At 42.3% G+C, this 21,728-nt stretch overlaps 1 protein-coding gene across 1 annotated transcript in view; it reads left to right on the top strand.

Annotated features, from left to right (window-relative positions):
• trpm4a (transient receptor potential cation channel, subfamily M, member 4a) overlaps positions 1-21,728 on the top strand; it is a 94,749-nt gene that overhangs the window by 18,609 nt on the left and 54,412 nt on the right. Inside the window, 2 exon segments of the mRNA XM_046305487.1 lie at positions 8,896-8,958; positions 8,960-9,077. Of these exon segments, the coding sequence (XP_046161443.1) occupies positions 8,896-8,958; positions 8,960-9,077 (181 nt within the window).

The following is a 21,728-nucleotide window of genomic DNA, read 5'->3' as shown; positions in this document are numbered from 1 at the left end:
CGTTCTCGGGGACGGGGTCACCAATACTTAGTGGATTGGGAGGGTTACGGTCCTGAGGAGAGGAGTTGGGTTCCGTCTCGGGACGTGCTGGACCGTTCACTCATTGATGATTTCCTCCGTTGCCGCCAGGATTCCTCCTCGAGTGCGCCAGGAGGCGCTCGGTGAGTGGGGGTACTGTCATGTTTTGTCATTTATTATCTTGTCTTGTCCCTGTGCTTCCCATTCTATTCGTTTCCCTCTGCTGGTCTTATTAGGTTCTTTCCCTCTTCCTATCCCTCTCTCTCCCCCTCCCTCTCTCACTCTCTCGCTCTCTCTTCTCTCTATCGTTCCGTTCCTGCTCCCAGCTGTTCCTATTCCCCTAATCAATCATTTAGTCTTCCCACACCTGTTCCCGATCCTTTCCCCTGATTAGAGTCCCTATTTCTTCCTTTGTGTTCCGTTCCTGTCCTGTCGGTTCCTTGTCTAGAATTCACCGTGCTGTGTTTGTGTATCGCCCTGTCGTGTCGTGTTTTCCTCAGATGCTGCGTGGTGAGCAGGTGTCTGAGTCTGTCTGGTTCAAGTGCCTTCCCGAGGCAACCTGCTGTTCACCTGCTGTTCAAGATCGAGTCTCCAGTTTGTCCTCGTCATTTCGAGTGAAAGTTGTGTTTTTTGTTTGTATTAACTTTACTGGATTAAAGACTCTGTTTTCGCCAAGTCGCTTTTGGGTCCTCTTTCACCTGCATGACACCCAGACCATTATCCCCCCCCCTACCTTTACAGTTGGCATAATGCATTGGGGCAGGTAGCGTTCTCCTGGCATTCGCCAAAACCAGATTCGTCCGTCAGACTTCCAGATGTTGAAGCGTGATTCATCACTCCAGAGAACACGTTTCCACCCCTCCAGAGTCCAATGGCGGCGAGCTTTACACCACTCCAGCCGACGCTTGGCATTGTGCATAGAGATCATAGGCTTGTCTGCGGCTGCTCGGCCATGGAAACCCATTTCATTAAGCTCCCAACGAACAGTTCTTGTGCTGACGTTCCTTCCAGAGGCAATTTGGAACTCGGTAGTGAGTGATGCAACCGAGGACAGACTATTTTTATGTGCTTCAGCACTCGGTGGTCCCGTTCTGTGAGCTTGTGTGACCTACCACTTCACGGCTGAGCCGTTGCTGCTCCTAGACGTTTCCACCCCCCAATATCAGCGCTTACAGTTGACTAGGGCAGCTCCAGCAGGGCAGAAATTTGACAAACTGACTTGTTGTAAAGGTGGCATCCTATGACGGTCCCTCGTTGAAAGTAACTGAGCTCTTCAGTAAGGCCATTCTATTGCCAGTTTTTGGAGATTTTGTTTTGTTTGTCCACCCACCTCTTGAGGATTGACCACAAGTTCTCAATGGGGTTAAGGTCTGGGGAGTTTCCTGGCCATGGACCCAAAATATCTATGTTTTGTTCCCAGAGCCTGTCATGCAGGTGAAAGAGGACCCAAAAGCGACTTGGCGAAAACAGAGTCTTTAATCCAGTAAAGTAAATACAATCAAAAAAACACAACTTTCACTCGAAATGACGAGGACAAACTGGAGACTCGATCTTGAACAGCAGGTGAACAGCAGGTTGCCTCGGGAAGGCACTTGAACCAAACAGACTCAGACACCTGCTCACCACGCAGCATCTGAGGAAAACACGACACGACAGGGCGATACACAAACACAGCACGGTGAATTCTAGACAAGGAACCGACAGGGCAGAAACGGGAAACAAGGAGAGAAATAGGGACTCTAATCAGGGAAAAGGATCGGGAACAGGTGTGGGAAGACTAAATGATGATTAGGGGAATAGGAACAGCTGGGAGCAGGAACGGAACGATAGAGAGAAGAGAGAGCGAGAGAGTGAGAGAGGGAGGGGGAGAGAGAGGGATAGAAAGAGGGAAAGAACCTAATAAGACCAGCAGAGGGAAACGAATAGAATGGGAAGCACAGGGACAAGACGTGATAATAAATGACAAAACATGACAGTACCCCCCCACTCACCGAGCGCCTCCTGGCGCACTCGAGGAGGAATCCTGGCGGCAACGGAGGAAATCATCAATGAGTGAACGGTCCAGCACGTCCCGAGACGGAACCCAACTCCTCTCCTCAGGACCGTAACCCTCCCAATCCACTAAGTATTGGTGACCCCGTCCCCGAGAACGCATGTCCATGATCTTATGTACCTTGTAAATAGGTGCGCTCTCGACAAGGACGGGAGGGGGGGAGGGAAGACGAACGGGAGTGCGAAGAAAGGGCTTGACACAGGAGACATGGAAGACAGGATGGACGCGACGAAGATGTCGCGGAAGAAGCAGTCGCACAGCGACAGGATTGACGACCTGGGAGACACGGAACGGACCAATGAACCGCGGAGTCAACTTACGAGAAGCTGTCGTAAGAGGAAGGTTGCGAGTGGAAAGCCACACTCTCTGGCCGCAACAATACCTTGGACTCTTAATCCTGCGTTTATTGGCGGCTCTCACAGTCTGTGCCCTGTAACGGCAAAGTGCAGACCTCACCCTCCTCCAGGTGCGCTCACAACGTTGGACAAACGCTTGAGCGGAGGGAACGCTGGACTCGGCAAGCTGGGATGAGAACAGAGGAGGCTGGTAACCCAGACTACTCTGAAACGGAGATAACCCGGTAGCAGACGAAGGAAGCGAATTGTGAGCGTATTCTGCCCAGGGAGCTGTTCTGCCCAAGACGCAGGGTTTCTGAAAGAAAGGCTGCGTAGTATGCGACCAATCGTCTGATTGGCCCTCTCTGCTTGACCGTTAGACTGGGGATGAAACCCGGAAGAGAGACTGACGGACGCACCAATCAAACGACAGAACTCCCTCCAAAACTGTGACGTGAATTGCGGGCCTCTGTCTGAAACGGCGTCTAACGGGAGGCCATGAATTCTGAATACATTCTCGATAATGATTTGTGCCGTCTCCTTAGCGGAAGGAAGTTTAGCGAGGGGAATGAAATGTGCCGCCTTAGAGAACCTATCGACAACCGTAAGAATCACAGTCTTCCCCGCAGACAAAGGCAGACCGGTAATGAAGTCTAGGGCGATGTGAGACCATGGTCGAGAAGGAATGGGGAGCGGTCTGAGACGACCGGCAGGAGGAGAGTTACCCGACTTAGTCTGCGCGCAGTCCGAACAAGCAGCCACGAAACGGCGCGTGTCACGCTCCTGAGTCGGCCACCAAAAGCGCTGGCGAATAGACGCAAGAGTGCCTCGAACACCGGGATGACCAGCTAACTTGGCAGAGTGAGCCCACTGAAGAACAGCCAGACGAGTGGAAACAGGAACGAAAAGGAGGTTACTAGGACAAGCGCGCGGCGACGCAGTGTGCGTGAGTGCTTGCTTAACCTGTCTTTCAATTCCCCAGACTGTTAACCCGACAACACGCCCATAAGGAAGAATCCCCTCGGGATCAGTAGAAGCCACAGAAGAACTAAACAGACGGGATAAGGCATCAGGCTTGGTGTTCTTGCTACCCGGACGGTAAGAAATCACAAACTCGAAACGAGCGAAAAACAACGCCCAACGAGCTTGACGGGCATTAAGTCGTTTGGCAGAACGGATGTACTCAAGGTTCTTATGGTCTGTCCAAACGACAAAAGGAACGGTCGCCCCTCCAACCACTGTCGCCATTCGCCTAGGGCTAAGCGGATGGCGAGCAGTTCACGGTTACCCACATCATAGTTGCGCTCAGATGGCGACAGGCGATGAGAAAAATAAGCGCAAGGATGAACCTTATCGTCAGACTGGAAGCGCTGGGATAGAATGGCTCCCACGCCTACCTCTGAAGCGTCAACCTCGACAATGAATTGTCTAGTGACGTCAGGAGTAACGAGGATAGGAGCGGACGTAAACGTTCTTTTAGAAGATCAAAAGCTCCCTGGGCGGAACCGGACCACTTAAAACACGTCTTGACAGAAGTAAGAGCTGTGAGAGGGGCAGCAACTTGACCGAAATTACGAATAAAACGCCGATAGAAATTAGCGAAACCTAAAAAGCGCTGCAACTCGACACGTGACCTTGGAACGGGCCAATCACTGACAGCTTGGACCTTAGCGGAATCCATCTGAATGCCTTCAGCGGAAATAACGGAACCGAGAAAAGTAACGGAGGAGACATGAAAAGAGCACTTCTCAGCCTTTACGTAGAGACAATTCTCTAAAAGGCGCTGTAGAACACGTCGAACGTGCTGAACATGAATCTCGAGTGACGGAGAAAAATCAGGATATCGTCAAGATAGACAAAAACAAAGATGTTCAGCATGTCTCTCAGAACATCATTAACTAATGCCTGAAAAACAGCTGGCGCATTGGCGAGACCAAACGGCAGAACCCGGTACTCAAAATGCCCTAACGGAGTGTTAAACGCCGTTTTCCACTCGTCCCCCTCTCTGATGCGCACGAGATGGTAAGCGTTACGAAGGTCCAACTTAGTAAAGCACCTGGCTCCCTGCAGAATCTCGAAGGCTGATGACATAAGGGAAGCGGATAACGATTCTTAACCGTTATGTCATTCAGCCCTCGATAATCCACGCAGGGGCGCAGAGTACCGTCCTTCTTCTTAACAAAAAGAACCCCGCCCGGCCGGAGAGGAAGAAGGCACTATGGTACCGGCGTCAAGAGACACAGACAAATAATCCTCGAGAGCCTTACGTTCGGGAGCCGACAGAGAGTATAGTCTACCCCGAGGAGGAGTGGTCCCCGGAAGGAGATCAATACTACAATCATACGACCGGTGAGGAGGAAGGGAGTTGGCTCGGGACCGACTGAAGACCGTGCGCAGATCATGATATTCCTCCGGCACTCCTGTCAAATCGCCAGGTTCCTCCTGAGAAGTAGGGACAGAAGAAACGGGAGGGATGGCAGACATTAAACACTTCACATGACAAGAAACGTTCCAGGATAGGATAGAATTACTAGACCAATTAATAGAAGGATTATGACATACTAGCCAGGGATGACCCAAAACAACAGGTGTAAACGGTGAACGAAAAATCAAAAAAGAAATAGTCTCACTGTGGTTACCAGATACTGTGAGGGTTAAAGGTAGTGTCTCAAATCTGATACTGGGAAGATGACTACCATCTAAGGCGAACATGGGCGTAGGCTTCTCTAACTCTCTGAAAGGAATGTCATGTTTCCGAACCCATGCTTCGTCCATGAAACAACCCTCAGCCCCAGAGTCTATCAAGGCACTACATGTAGCACCCGAACCGGTCCAGCGTAGATGGACCGACAAAGTAGTGCAGGATTTTGATGGAGAGACTTGAGTAGTTGCGCTCACCTGTAGCCCTCCGCTTACTGATGAGCTCTGGCTTTTACTGGACATGAATTAACAAAATGTCCAGCAACTCCGCAATAGAGGCACAGGCGGTTGGTGATCCTCCGTTCCCTCTCCTTAGTCGAGATGCGAATCCCTCCCAGCTGCATGGGCTCAGTCTCTGAGCCAGAGGAGGGAGATGGTTGCGATGCGGAGCAGGGAAACACCGTTGATGCGAGCTCTCTTCCACGAGCCCGGTGACGAAGATCTACCCGTCGTTCTATGCGGATGGCGAGAGCAATCAAAGAGTCCACATCTGAAGGAACCTCCCGGGAGAGAATCTCATCCTTAACCACTGCGTGGAGTCCCTCCAGAAAACGAGCGAGCAGCGCCGGCTCGTTCCACTCACTAGAGGCAGCAAGAGTGCGAAACTCAATAGAATAATCCGTTATGGACCGTTCACCTTGGCATAGGGAAGCCAGGGCCCTAGAAGCCTCCCTACCAAAAACTGAACGGTCAAAAACCCGAATCATCTCCTCTTTAAAGTTCTGGTACTTGTTAGAGCAATCAGCCCTTGCCTCCCAGATAGCTGTGCCCCATTCTCGAGCCCGGCCAGTAAGGAGTGAAATGACGTAAGCAACCCGAGCTCTCTCTCTAGAGTATGTGTTGGGTTGGAGAGAGAACACAATCTCACACTGCGTGAGAAAGGAGCGGCACTCAGTGGGCTGCCCGGAGTAGCAAGGTGGGTTATTAACCCTAGGTTCTGGAGGCTCGGCAGGCCAGGAAGTAACAGGTGGCACGAGACGAAGACTCTGGAACTGTCCAGAGAGGTCGGAAACCTGAGCGGCCAGGTTCTCCACGGCATGGCGAGCAGCAGACAATTCCTGCTCGTGTCTGCCGAGCATGGCTCCTTGGATCTCGACGGCAGTGTAACGAGCGTCTGAAGTCGCTGGGTCCATTCCTTGGTCGGTTCCTTCTGTCATGCAGGTGAAAGAGGACCCAAAAGCGACTTGGCGAAAACAGAGTCTTTAATCCAGTAAAGTAAATACAATCAAAAAACACAACTTTCACTCGAAATGACGAGGACAAACTGGAGACTCGATCTTGAACAGCAGGTGAACAGCAGGTTGCCTCGGGAAGGCACTTGAACCAAACAGACTCAGACACCTGCTCACCACGCAGCATCTGAGGAAAACACGACACGACAGGGCGATACACAAACACAGCACGGTGAATTCTAGACAAGGAACCGACAGGGCAGAAACGGGAAACAAGGAGAGAAATAGGGACTCTAATCAGGGAAAAGGATCGGGAACAGGTGTGGGAAGGCTAAATGATGATTAGGGGAATAGGAACAGCTGGGAGCAGGAACGGAACGATAGAGAGAAGAGAGAGCGAGAGAGTGAGAGAGGGAGGGGGAGAGAGAGGGATAGAAAGAGGGAAAGAACCTAATAAGACCAGCAGAGGGAAACGAATAGAATGGGAAGCACAGGGACAAGACGTGATAATAAATGACAAAACATGACAGAGCCACTTAGTTATCACTTTTGCCTTATGGCAAAGTGCTCCATCATGCTGGAAAAGGCATTGTTCTTCACCAAACTTCTTCTTCTTCTGTTCCTGGATGGTTGGGAGAAGTTGCTCTCGGAGGATGTGTTGGTACCATTCTTTATTCATTCTTTAGGCAAAATTGTGAGTGAGCCCACTCCCTTGGCTGAGAAGCAACCCCACACATGAATGGTCTCAGGATGCTTTACTGTTGGCACGACACAGGACTGATGGTAGTGCTCACCTTGTCTTCTCCAGACAAGTTTTTTCTGGATGCCCCAAACAATCGGAAAGGGGATTCATCAGAGAAAATGACGTTACCTCAGTCCTCAGCAGTCCAATCCCTGTACCTTGTAGAATATCAGTCTGTCCCTGATGTTTTTCCTGGTGCCTTTCTTGACACCAGGCCATCCTCCAAAAATCTTCGCCTCACTGTGCGTGCAGATGCACTCACACCTGCCTGCTGCCAGTCCTGAGCAAGCTCTGTACTGGTGGTGCCCCGATCCCGCAGCTGAATCAACTTTAGGAGACGCTCCTGGCTCTTGCTGGACTTTCTTGGGTGCCCTGAAGCCTTCTTCACAACAATTGAACTGCTCTCCTTGAAGTTCTTGATGATCCAATAAACTGTTGATTTAGGTGCAATCTTACTGGCAGCAATATCCTTGCCTGTGAAGCCCTTTTTGTGCAAAGCAATGATGACGGCACGTGTTTCCTTGCAGTTAACCATGATTGACAGAGGAAGAACAATGATTCCAAGCACCACCCTCCTTTTGAAGCTTCCAGTCTGTTATTCGAACTCAATAAGCATGACAGAGTGATCTCCAGCCTTGTCCTCGTCAACACTCATACCTGTCTTAGTGATAGAATCACTGACATGATGTCAGCTGGTCCTATTGTGGCAGTGCTGAAATGCAGTGGAAATGTTCTTGGGGGATTCAGTTCATTTGCATGGCGAAGAGGGACTTTGCAATTAATTGCAATCCATCTGATCACACTTCATAACATTCTGGAGTATATGCTGCAAATTGACATCATCAAACTGAGGCAGCAAACTTTGTGAAAATGTATATTTGTGACATTCTCAAAACTATTGGCCACGACTATACACCTGTCAGCAACGGGTGTGGCTGAAAGAGCCCAATCCAGTAATTCGAAGGGGTGTCCACATACTTTTGTATATATAGTGTATGTTACCATATAACCCTACTGAGTGATTGAATTTATGGAAGTCTCATGATTTACCATTTTAGTGGCATTGTGGTTAGAATGTTAGTCTTAAAATTGGAAGATTGGGGGTTCGATCCCTTGTCAAATCATACCAAAGACTCTAATAAATGGAACCTGATGCCCCTGCTCTGCATTTAGCATTAAGTAGATGGATTGGGGATAAGGCTCTGCGACAGAATAGCATCAGGGTGTGTACTTGTACATCAAGCTGCCTCATGCTAAAGAAACAGGAGGCTCCTGCCCTGTGGGCCATTCTGGCTCAGACAAATCTTAATTGTCCAAGGCTTACTTACTTACCTAATTCCATGATGTTATAAGATGCTATACGTTATGAAACTAATATGTCACTCAAGCATTCGTTGACACTAAATGACAACAATGTGAACGTATTTCATTTCAACCTCTTGCTTGTTTACGTCGGGCCTTGTTGCTCCGTCAGTTGCTCGTTTACATCGGGCCTTGTTGCTCCGTCAGTTGCTCGTGAAGTGTCTTTCATATCGACAATGAGAGAGCTTTGAAATAGCAGAGGTGAGGTATGAGGCTGTCGTGTTTATTCATTACACAGCAGAACGCCTGTCTGGCATTCTATGGAACGATGGTAGAGGAGTCCATGTTCTAGCAGTGCTGCCAGCCCTCAGATCAGTCAGACGGAGTGTTCTCACCTGTACCGACATCTCTTTGCCACTGGTGAACTACACCATAGGCAGAATAACCAATTAGCAATTACTTTATGTAGCCGCACCAATTCACCACAGCTTCTTGATAATCATCCCTGTATTGCGATACTCATTGTCTCCTCCTCCTCCACCTCGTCCATTCTTCTCTCTTCCTATTGGTCAGTTCCTGCGCCTGTCGTGCGACACCACCCCTCAGATGGTATACACCCTGATGACAGCCCACTGGGGGGGTACCCTCCCCCAACCTGGTGGTTTCTGTGGTGGGGGGTGAAGGGTGCGAGAAAGTCAAGACCTGGGTCAGGGAGGTGCTGAGACAGGGGCTGGTCAGGGCAGCACAGAGCACAGGTGAGACACACATAGACACGGTACCCTGCACCTTAGAGACCGCAGTCCTGTGAACATAGTCATTGAACACCAGTCACTTTAATGTTTACATATTGTTTTACCCACTTTCTATGTATATACTGTATGCTAGTTATTACTCACCCTATATACAGTAACTAGTGCTATAGACTAGATCAGGGGGTGTCAAACTCATTTCGCATCGTGGGCCACATACGGCCTAGGGAGATGTCAAGTGGGCCGGACCATTAAAATTATACCATACTCTGCTATAAATAACCAAAATATCATGTCTTTCCTTTGTTTTGGTGTAAAGAAGCACAAGAACATTAGGAAAATATTGAAATTTAATGAACTATCCTTTTACAAAACATTTCATGAAACACCTCATATTTCCTTAGACAAATGTGCAATTTACTTTTATCATTCACAAATATGCATTGCAACTGATCCCACTGATTGTACAAAGGCACAAAACTTTAATTGGTACTGAAAAATATAGTAATGCACTTTAAGATTAAATGAGACTTTTAAAGAAAGGAATTTTTAAACCACTTACACATACGCATATAAAATCTAAATGTAATCCCTGCGTACACCTTACAAACTAAGGAGAGTGATTTTAAATGTGTAATGAAGAAAGTGTTCGCCTGTCCTGTAAATCTGTAAACTTCATACATGAAACATACATACACATACAATACATACTGAAAATTTATGGAGTTGTATGAACAGTAGAATTCCATCACACAACTTTTGTTTTGAAGCTGCTGACTAACATTAAAGTGCACATTTTTTAAATCACCACAGTAAGGATTCATCTTCACAGAGCTGTATTCTTTCAATGCAAACAGTATCTAAGGCAGCATTTTAAAGGTGTTAGTCTAGTCTGGACTTGTATTTGTACCTGAAACTTGGCATCTTTTGGCCTGTACAAGTGCATCAACACCAGGTGTCATGTCCTGACTAGCTGTCACTTTCAGAATGTCATTTAAGTGCTTGTTTGTGAGCCTTGAACGCATTTTTGTTTTATTGATATTCATCACTGAGAAAATTTGTTCACAAAGGTAGGTTGTCCCAAACATGCACAAAATTTTAGCAGCCAGGGCTGTTAATTTGGGGTACCCTGGTAGTAGATACTGATAAAATCTGTCCAGACCTACAGAGACAAATTTGCCCTTCAAATCTGCATCACACTGCAAATCAATTATCTCTAGCTGAATTTCGACCGGCAGATCAGAAGCTTTAACTGTGAAAGGTGAGCAAAAACTGAAAATTCTGTCTCAAGTTCACCAAATACCTGAAAACGTTTCTCAAACTCCCGCAGTAGTCCTGCAATTTTGTCTTTGTACCGTTTCATGTCCGCATCAGGTCTGGTCACACACACATCTCTCAGACAGGGGAAATGAGCAGGGTTGCCATTTGCCAGTTGCATCTCCCACAAAGTCAGCTTCAACTTAAATGCATGTATGTTGTCAGAAAACTGTGTGACAACTTTTTTGCGGCCTTGCAACATTTTGTTCAGATTGTTCAAGTGTTCAGTAATATCAACCAAGAATGCAAGGTCCCGTAGCCATTCCTGAGATTGTAATTCCAACACCGGTTTTCCTTTTTCTCCATGAACTGTCCGATTTCCTCTCGTAGATCAAAGAAATGCCTCAGCACAGCGCCTCGGCTTAACCATCTCACTTCAGTGTGGTATGGCAGGCTGTGGGTAATGTTGCTGTCGCTGAGAAGTTTGTCAAACTGACGATGGTTCAGACCTCTGGACCGGATGAAATTTACAGTGCGAACAACCACCTCCATGACGTGGTCCATTTTCAGCGACTTGCAACACAATGCCTCCTGGTGCAAAATACAGTGAAATGTCCAGAAACGATCTCCTCCATTAAGGGCTTGTACTTTGTCTTTGAACTTTGTCGCGACACCTGCTTTCTTTCCGACCATGGATGGCGCGCCGTCTGTAGCCAGGCTGACAGCGCGGGACCAGTCCACTCCAACTCTGTCCAATGCAGCAACGACAGAGCCGAAAATGTCCTCGGCTGTTGTGGTGTCCATCATTGGCACCAACTCAAGAAACTCTTCAGTAACAGGCCAGTTGGGCCCACGTCTGTGATGTCAGTGCTCTCGTCAATTGCCACGGAAAATGCAATAAATGACTTTACTCTCTGTTTCAATTGACTGTCTAAATCTGTCGATAGTTCCAGAAATCCTCTCTGCTATAGTATTCCTCGTCAGGCTAATATTGGCAAAAGCTTGTCGCTTCTCGGGACATACAAGTTCAGCCGCCTTCATCATGCATCGTTTAACAAAGTCACCGTCGGAATATGGCTTTGATGCTAATGCTATTTCGCTAGCAATTAGGTAGCTGGCTTTTACCGCTGCTTCACTGACTTCTCGGCTCTGGATGAAAGTTGACTGCTGTTTCCTCAGACCCGCCAGCAATTCGTTAATCTTATCTCTTCTCAGTTGTCCTTGCAAGCCGTCATATTTTTTCGCTGTGATGAGTCTCGTAGTGGCGTCGAATATTATATTCCTTCAATACCGAAACTTGTTGCAAACACACCAAGCACAAAGGTTTTCGTGCATCTCTGTAAATTGGGTAGATCTGCTGTCTCTATTCTATTATGACAGACCAGCTAGATCTGCTGTCTCTATTCTACTGTCTCTATAGTCAGACCAGTTAGATCTACTGTCTCTATCATATATTATGACAGACCAGTAGATCTAGTCTCTATCTACTGTCTCTATTATATTATGACATATTATGACAGACCAGCTAGATCTACTGTCTCTATTATATTATGACAGACCAGCTAGATCTACTGTCTCTATTATATTATGACAGACCAGCTAGATCTACTGTCTCTATTATATTATGACAGACCAGCTAGATCTACTGTCTCTATTATATTATGACAGACCAGCTAGATCTACTGTCTCTATTATATTATGACAGACCAGCTAGATCTACTGTCTCTATTATATTATGACAGACCAGCTAGATCTACTGTCTCTATTATATTATGACAGACCAGGTAGATCTACTGTCTCTATTATATTATGACAGACCAGCTAGATCTACTGTCTCTATTATATTATGACAGACCAGCTAGATCTACTGTCTCTATTATATCTATGACTAGACAGACCAGCTAGATCTACTGTCTCTATTATATTATGACAGACCAGCTAGATCTACTGTCTCTATTATATTATGACAGACCAGCTAGATCTACTGTCTCTATTATAAAATGACAGACCAGGTAGATCTACTGTCTCTATTATATTATGACAGACCAGCTAGATCTACTGTCTCTATTATATTATGACAGACCAGCTAGATCTACTGACCAGAGATCTACTGTCTCTATTATATAGACAGACCAGCTAGATCTACTGTCTCTATTATATTATGACAGACCAGCTAGATCTACTGTCTCTATTATATTATGACAGACCAGCTAGATCTACTGTCTCTATTATATTATGACAGACCAGCTAGATCTACTGTCTCTATTATATTATGACAGACCAGCTAGATCTACTGTCTCTATTATATTATGACAGACCAGCTAGATCTGTCTCTATTGTATTATGACAGACCAGCTAGATCTACTGTCTCTATTATATTATGACAGACCAGCTAGATCTACTGTCTCTATTATATTATGACAGACCAGCTAGATCTACTGTCTCTATTATATTATGACAGACCAGCTAGATCTACTGTCTCTATTATATTATGACAGACCAGCTAGATCTACTGTCTCTGTCTCTATTATATTATGACAGACCAGCTAGATCTACTGTCTCTATTATATTATGACAGACCAGGTAGATCTACTGTCTCTATTATATTATGACAGACCAGCTAGATCTACTGTCTCTATTATATTATGACAGACCAGCTAGATCTACTGTCTCTATTATATTATGACAGACCAGCTAGATCTACTGTCTCTATTATATTATGACAGACCAGCTAGATCTACTGTCTCTATTATATTATGACAGACCAGCAGATCTACTGTCTCTATTATATTATGACAGACCAGCTCGATCTACTGTCTCTATTATATTATGACATACCAGGTAGATATACTGTCTCTATTGTATTATGACAGACCAGCTAGATCTACTGTCTCTATTATATTATGACAGACCAGCTAGATCTACTGTCTCTATTATATTATGACAGACCAGCTAGATCTGACTGTCTCTATTATATTATGACAGACCAGCTAGATCTACTGTCTCTATTATATTTATGACAGACCAGCTAGATGTCTCTATTATATTATGACAGACCAGCTAGATCTACTGTCTCTATTATATTATGACAGACCAGCTAGTCTCTATTATATTATGACAGACCAGCTAGATCTACTGTCTCTATTATATTATGACAGACCAGCTAGATCTACTGTCTCTATTATATTATGACAGACCAGGTAGATCTACTGTCTCTATGTCTCTATTATATTATGACAGACCAGCTAGATCTACTGTCTCTATTATATTATGACAGACCAGCTAGATCTACTGTCTCTATATTATATTATGACAGACCAGCTAGATCTACTGTCTCTATTATATGACAGACCAGCTCTCTGTCTCTATTATATTATGACATACCAGCTAGATCTACTGTCTCTATTATATTATGACAGACCAGCTAGATCTACTGTCTCTATTATATTATGACAGACCAGCTAGATCTACTGTCTCTATTATATTATGACAGACCAGCTAGATCTACTGTCTCTATTATATTATGACAGACCAGCTAGATCTACTGTCTCTATTATATTATGACAGACCAGCTAGATCTACTGTCTCTATTATATTATGACAGACCAGCTAGATCTACTGTCTCTATTATATTATGACAGACCAGCTAGATCTACTGTCTCTATTATATTATGACAGACCAGCTAGATCTACTGTCTCTATTATATTATGACAGACCAGCTAGATCTACTGTCTCTATTATATTATGACAGACCAGCTAGATCTACTGTCTCTATTATATTATGACAGACCAGCTAGATCTACTGTCTCTATTAATTATGACAGACCAGCTAGATCTACTGTCTCTATTATATTATGACAGACCAGCTAGATCTACTGTCTCTATTATATTATGACAGACCAGCTAGATCTACTGTCTCTATTATATTATGACAGACCAGCTAGATCTACTGTCTCTGTTATTATTATGACAGACCAGCTAGATCTACTGTCTCAATTATATTATGACAGACCAGCTAGATCTACTGTCTCTATTATATTATGACAGACCAGCTAGATCTACTGTCTCTATTATATTATGACAGACCAGCTAGATCTACTGTCTCTATTATATTATGACAGACCAGCTAGATCTACTGTCTCTATTATATTATGACAGACCAGCTAGATCTACTGTCTCTATTATATTATGACAGACCAGCTAGATCTACTGTCTCTATTATATTATGACAGACCAGCTAGATCTACTGTCTCTATTATAAAATGACAGACCAGCTAGATCTACTGTCTCTATTGTATTATGACAGACCAGCTAGATCTACTGTCTCTATTATATTATGACAGACCAGCTAGATCTACTGTCTCTATTGCATTATGACAGACCAGCTAGATCTACTGTCTCTAGTATATTATGACAGACCAGCTAGATCTACTGTCTCTATTATATTATGACAGACCAGCTAGATCTACTGTCTCTATTATATTATGACAGACCAGCTAGATCTACTGTCTCTATTATATTATGACAGACCAGCTAGATCTACTGTCTCTATTATATTATGACAGACCAGCTAGATCTACTGTCTCTATTATATTATGACAGACCAGCTAGATCTATATTATATTATGACAGACCAGCTAGATCTACTGTCTCTATTATATTATGACAGACCAGCTAGATCTACTGTCTCTATTATAGATCTATGTCTCTATTACAGACCAGCTAGATCTACTGTCTCTATTATATTATGACAGACCAGCTAGATCTACTAGATCTACTGTCTCTATTATATTATGACAGACCAGCTAGATCTACTGTCTCTATTATATGACAGACCAGCTAGATCTACTGTCTCTATTATATTATGACAGACCAGCTAGATCTAGTCTCTATGACAGACCAGCTAGATCTACTGTCTCTATTGGGTAGATCTACTGTCTCTAATATATTATGACAGAACAGCTAGATCTACTGTCTCTATTATATTATGACAGACGAGCTAGATCTAATGGCTCTATTATATTATGACAGACCAGCTAGATCTACTGTCTCTATTATATTATGACAGACCAGCTAGATCTACTGTCTCTATTATATTATATTATGACAGACCAGCTAGATCTACTGTCTCTATTATATTATGACAGACCAGCTAGATCTACTGTCTCTATTATATTATGACAGACCAGCTAGATCTACTGTCTCTATTATATTATGACAGACCAGCTAGATCTACTGTCTCTATTATATTATGACAGACCAGCTAGATCTACTGTCTCTATTATATTATGACAGACCAGCTAGATCTACTGTCTCTATTATATATGACAGACCAGCTAGATCTACTGTCTCTATTATATTATGACAGACCAGCTAGATCTACTGTCTCTATTATATTATGACAGACCAGCTAGATCTACTGTCTCTATTATATTATGACAGACCAGCTAGATCTACTGTCTCTATTATATTATGACAGACCAGCTAGATCTACTGTCTCTATTATATTATGACAGACCAGCTAGATCTACTGTCTCTTATATTATGACAGACCAGCTAGATCTACTGTCTCTATTAGATCTCTATTATGACAGACCAGCTAGATCTACTGTCTCTATTATATTATGACAGACCAGCTAGATCTACTGTCTCTATTATATTATGACAGACCAGCTAGATCTACTGTCTCTATTATATTATGACAGACCAGCTAGATCTACTGTCTCTATTATATTATGACAGACCAGCTAGATCTACTGTCTCTATTATATTATGACAGACCAGCTAGATCTACTGTCTCTATTATACAGACCAGCTAGATCTACTGTCTCTATTATATTATGACAGACCAGCTAGATCTACTGTCTCTATCTCTATTATGACAGACCAGCTATGACAGACCAGCTAGATCTACTGTCTCTATTATATTATGACAGACCAGCTAGATCTACTGTCTCTAGACCAGCTAGATCTATTATGATTATGACAGACCAGCTAGATCTAGATCTGTCTCTATTATATTATGACAGACCAGCTAGATCTACTGTCTCTATTATATTATGACAGACCAGCTAGATCTACTGTCTCTATTATATTATGACAGACCAGCTAGATGTCTCTATACTAGATCTACTGTCTCTATTATATTATGACAGACCAGCTAGATCTACTGTCTCTATTATATGACATGACAGACCAGCTAGATCAGACCAGCTAGATCTACTGTCTCTATTATATTATGACAGACCAGCTAGATCTACTGTCTCTATTATATTATGACAGACCAGCTAGATCTACTGTCTCTATATGACAGACCAGCTAGATCTACTGTCTCTATTATATTATGACAGACCAGCTAGATCTACTGTCTCTATTATATTATGACAGAGATCTACTGTCTCTAGACAGACCAGCTAGATCTACTGTCTCTATTATATTATGACAGACCAGCTAGATCTACTGTCTCTATTATATTATGACAGACCAGCTAGATCTACTGTCTCTATTATATTATGACAGACCAGCTAGATCTACTGTCTCTATTATATTATGACAGACCAGCTAGATCTACTGTCTCTATTATATTATGACAGACCAGCTAGATCTACTGTCTCTATTATATTATGACAGACCAGCTAGATCTACTGTCTCTATTATATTATGACAGACCAGCTAGATCTGTCTCTATTATATTATGACAGACCAGCTACTGTCTCTATTATATTATGACAGACCAGCAGCTAGATCTACTGTCTCTATTATATTATGACAGACCAGCTAGATCTACTGTCTCTATTATATTATGACAGACCAGCTAGATCTACTGTCTCTATTATATTATGACAGACCAGTTAGATCTAGACAGACCAGATAGATCTACTGTCTCTATTATATTATGACAGACCAGCTAGATCTACTGTCTCTATTATATTATGACAGACCAGCTAGATCTACTGTCTCTATTATATTATGACAGACCAGCTAGATCTACTGTCTCTATTATATTATGACAGACCAGCTAGATCTACTGTCTCTATTATATTATGACAGACCAGCTAGATCTACTGTCTCTATTATATTATGACAGACCAGCTAGATCTACTGTCTCTATTATATTATGACAGACCAGCTAGATCTACTGTCTCTATTATATTATGACAGACCTAGATCTACTGTCTCTATTATATTATGACAGACCAGCTAGATCTACTGTCTCTATTATATTATGACAGACCAGCTAGATCTACTGTCTCTATTATATTATGACAGACCAGCTAGATCTACTGTCTCTATTATATTATGACAGACAGACCAGGTAGATCTACTGTCTCTATTATATTATGACAGACCAGCTAGATCTATGTCTCTATTATATTATGACAGACCAGCTAGATCTACTGTCTCTATTATATTATGACAGACCAGCTAGATCTACTGTCTCTATTATATTATGACAGACCAGCTAGATCTACTGTCTCTAGCTATCTATTATGACAGACCAGCTAGATCTACTGTCTCTATTATATTATGACAGACCAGCTAGATCTACTGTCTCTATTATATTATGACAGACCAGCTAGATCTACTGTCTCTATTATATTATGACAGACCAGCTAGATCTACTGTCTCTATTATATTATGACAGACCAGCTAGATCTACTGTCTCTATTATTATGACAGACCAGCTAGATCTATGTCTCTATTATATTATGACAGACAGACAGCTAGATCTACTGTCTCTATTATATTATGACAGACCAGCTAGATCTACTGTCTCTATTATATTATGACAGACCAGCTAGATCTACTGTCTCTATTATATTATGACAGACCAGCTAGATCTACTGTCTCTATTATATTATGACAGACCAGCTAGATCTACTGTCTCTATTATATTATGACAGACCAGCTAGATCTATGACAGACCAGGTAGATCTACTGTCTCTTATAATACAAATGACAGACCAGCTATTATGACAGACCAGCTAGATCTACTGTCTCTATTATATTATGACAGACCAGCTAGATCTACTGTCTCTATTATATTATGACAGACCAGACAGACTAGATCTACTGTCTCTATTATTATGACAGACCAGCTAGATCTACTGTCTCTATTATATTATGACAGACCAGCTATCTACTGTCTCTAGATCTACTGTATTATTATGACAGACCAGCTAGATCTACTGTCTCTATTATATTATGACAGACCAGCTAGATCTACTGTCTCTATTATATTATGACCAGACTACTGTCTCTATTATATTATGACAGACCAGAGATCTACTGTCTCTATTATATTATGACAGACCAGCTAGATCTACTGTCTCTATTATATTATGACAGACCAGCTAGATCTACTGTCTCTATTATATTATTATCTACTGTCTCTACAGACAGACCAGCTAGATCTACTGTCTCTATTATATTATGACAGACCAGCTAGATCTACTGTCTCTATTATATTATGACAGACCAGCTAGATCTACTGTCAGACTAGCTTATATTATGACAGACCAGCTAGATCTACTGTCTCTATTATATTATGACAGACCAGCTAGACCTACTGTCTCTATTAGATCTACTGTCTCTATTATATTATGACAGACCAGCTAGATCTACTGTCTCTATTATATTATGACAGACCAGCTAGATCTACTGTCTCTATTATATTATGACAGACCAGCTACTGTCTCTATCTAGACCAGCTAGATCTACTGTCTCTATTATATTATGACAGACCAGCTAGATCTACTGTCTCTATTATATTATGACAGACCAGCTAGATCTACTGTCTCTATTATATTATGACAGACCAGCTAGATCTACTGTCTCTATTATATTATGACAGACCAGTCTCTATTATAGACCAGCTCTACTGTCTCTATTATATTATGACAGACCAGCTAGATCTACTGTCTCTATTCTCTATTATGACAGACCAGCTAGATCTACTGTCTCTATTATATTATGACAGACCAGCTAGATCTACTGTCTCTATTATATTATGACAGACCAGCTAGATCTACTGTCTCTATTATATTATGACAGACCAGCTAGATCTACTGTCTCTATTATATTATGACAGACCAGCTAGATCTACTGTCTCTATTATATATGACAGACCAGCTAGATCTACTGTCTCTATTATATTATGACAGACCAGCTAGATCTACTGTCTCTATTATATTATGACAGACCAGCTAGATCTACTGTCTCTATTATGACATTATGACAGACCAGCTAGATCTACTGTCTCTATTATATTATGACAGACCAGCTAGATCTACTGTCTCTATTATATTATGACAGACCAGATTAGATCTAGATCTGTCTCTATTATATTATGACAGACCAGCTAGATCTACTGTCTCTATTATATTATGACAGACCAGCTAGATCTACTGTCTCTATTATATTATGACAGACCAGCTAGATCTACTGTCTCTATTATATTATGACAGACCAGCTAGATCTGTCTCTATTGTATTATGACAGACCAGAGATCTACTGTCTCTATTATATTATGACAGACCAGCTATCTACTGTCTCTATTATATTATGACAGACCAGCTAGATCTACTGTCTCTATTATATTATGACAGACCAGCTAGATCTACTGTCTCTATTATATTATGACAGACCAGCTAGATCTACTGTCTCTATTATATTATGACAGACCAGCTAGATCTACTGTCTCTATTATATATTATGACAGACCAGCTAGATCTACTGTCTCTATTATATATTATATGACAGACCAGCTAGATCTACTGTCTCTATTATATTATGACAGACCAGCTAGATCTACTGTCTCTATTATATTATGACAGACCAGCTAGATCTACTGTCTCTATTATATTATGACAGACCAGCTAGATCTACTGTCTCTATTATATTATGACAGACCAGCTAGATCTACTGTCTCTATTATATTATGACAGACCAGCTAGATCTACTGTCTCTATTATATTATGACAGACCAGCTAGATCTACTGTCTCTATTATATTATGACAGACCAGCTAGATCTACTGTCTCTATTATATTATGACAGACCAGCTAGATCTACTGTCTCTATTATATTATGACAGACCAGCTAGATCTACTGTCTCTATTATATTATGACAGACCAGCTAGATCTACTGTCTCTATTATATTATGACATATGAGCTACTGTCTCTATTATATTATGACAGACCAGCTAGATCTACTGTCTCTATTATATTATGACAGACCAGCTAGATCTACTGTCTCTATTATATTATGACAGACCAGCTAGATCTACTGTCTCTATTATATTATGACAGACCAGCTAGATCTACTGTCTCTATTATATTATGACAGACCAGCTAGATCTACTGTCTCTATTATATTATGACAGACCAGCTAGATCTACTGTCTCTATTATATTATGACAGACCAGCTAGATCTACTGTCTCTATTATGACAGACCAGCTAGATCTATGTCTCTATTATATTATGACAGACCAGCTAGATCTACTGTCTCTATTATATTATGACAGACCAGCTAGATCTACTGTCTCTATTATATGACAGACCTACTGTCTCTAGACAGACCAGCTAGATCTACTGTCTCTATTATATTATGACAGACCAGCTAGATCTACTGTCTCTATTATATTATGACAGACCAGCTAGATCTACTGTCTCTATTATATTATGACAGACCAGCTAGATCTACTGTCTCTATTATATTATGACAGACCAGCTAGATCTACTGTCTCTATTATATTATGACAGACCAGCTAGATGTCTACTAGATCTACTATTATATTATGACAGACCAGCTAGATCTACTGTCTCTATTATATTATGACAGACCAGCTAGATCTACTGTCTCTATTATATTATGACAGACCAGGTAGATCTACTGTCTCTATTATATTATGACAGACCAGCTAGATCTACTGTCTCTATTATATTATGACAGACCAGCTAGATCTACTGTCTCTATTATATTATGACAGACCAGCTAGATCTACTGTCTCTATTATATTATGACAGACCAGCTAGATCTACTGTCTCTATTATATTATGACAGACCAGCTAGATCTACTGTCTCTATTATATTATGACAGACCAGCTAGATCTACTGTCTCTATTATATTATGACAGACCAGCTAGATCTACTGTCTCTATTATATTATGACAGACCAGCTAGATCTACTGTCTCTATTATATTATGACAGACCAGCTAGATCTACTGTCTCTATTATATTATGACAGACCAGCTAGATCTACTGTCTCTATTATATATTATGACAGACCAGCTAGATCTACTGTCTCTATTATATTATGACAGACCAGCTAGATCTACTGTCTCTATTATATTATGACAGACCAGCTAGATCTACTGTCTCTATTAATTATGACA

The sequence above is a fragment of the Oncorhynchus gorbuscha genome, linkage group LG16 (assembly GCF_021184085.1).
Source record: "Oncorhynchus gorbuscha isolate QuinsamMale2020 ecotype Even-year linkage group LG16, OgorEven_v1.0, whole genome shotgun sequence".
NCBI classification, from domain to species: Eukaryota; Metazoa; Chordata; class Actinopteri; order Salmoniformes; family Salmonidae; genus Oncorhynchus; species Oncorhynchus gorbuscha.
This window is presented reverse-complemented; position numbering and strand designations above follow the sequence as displayed.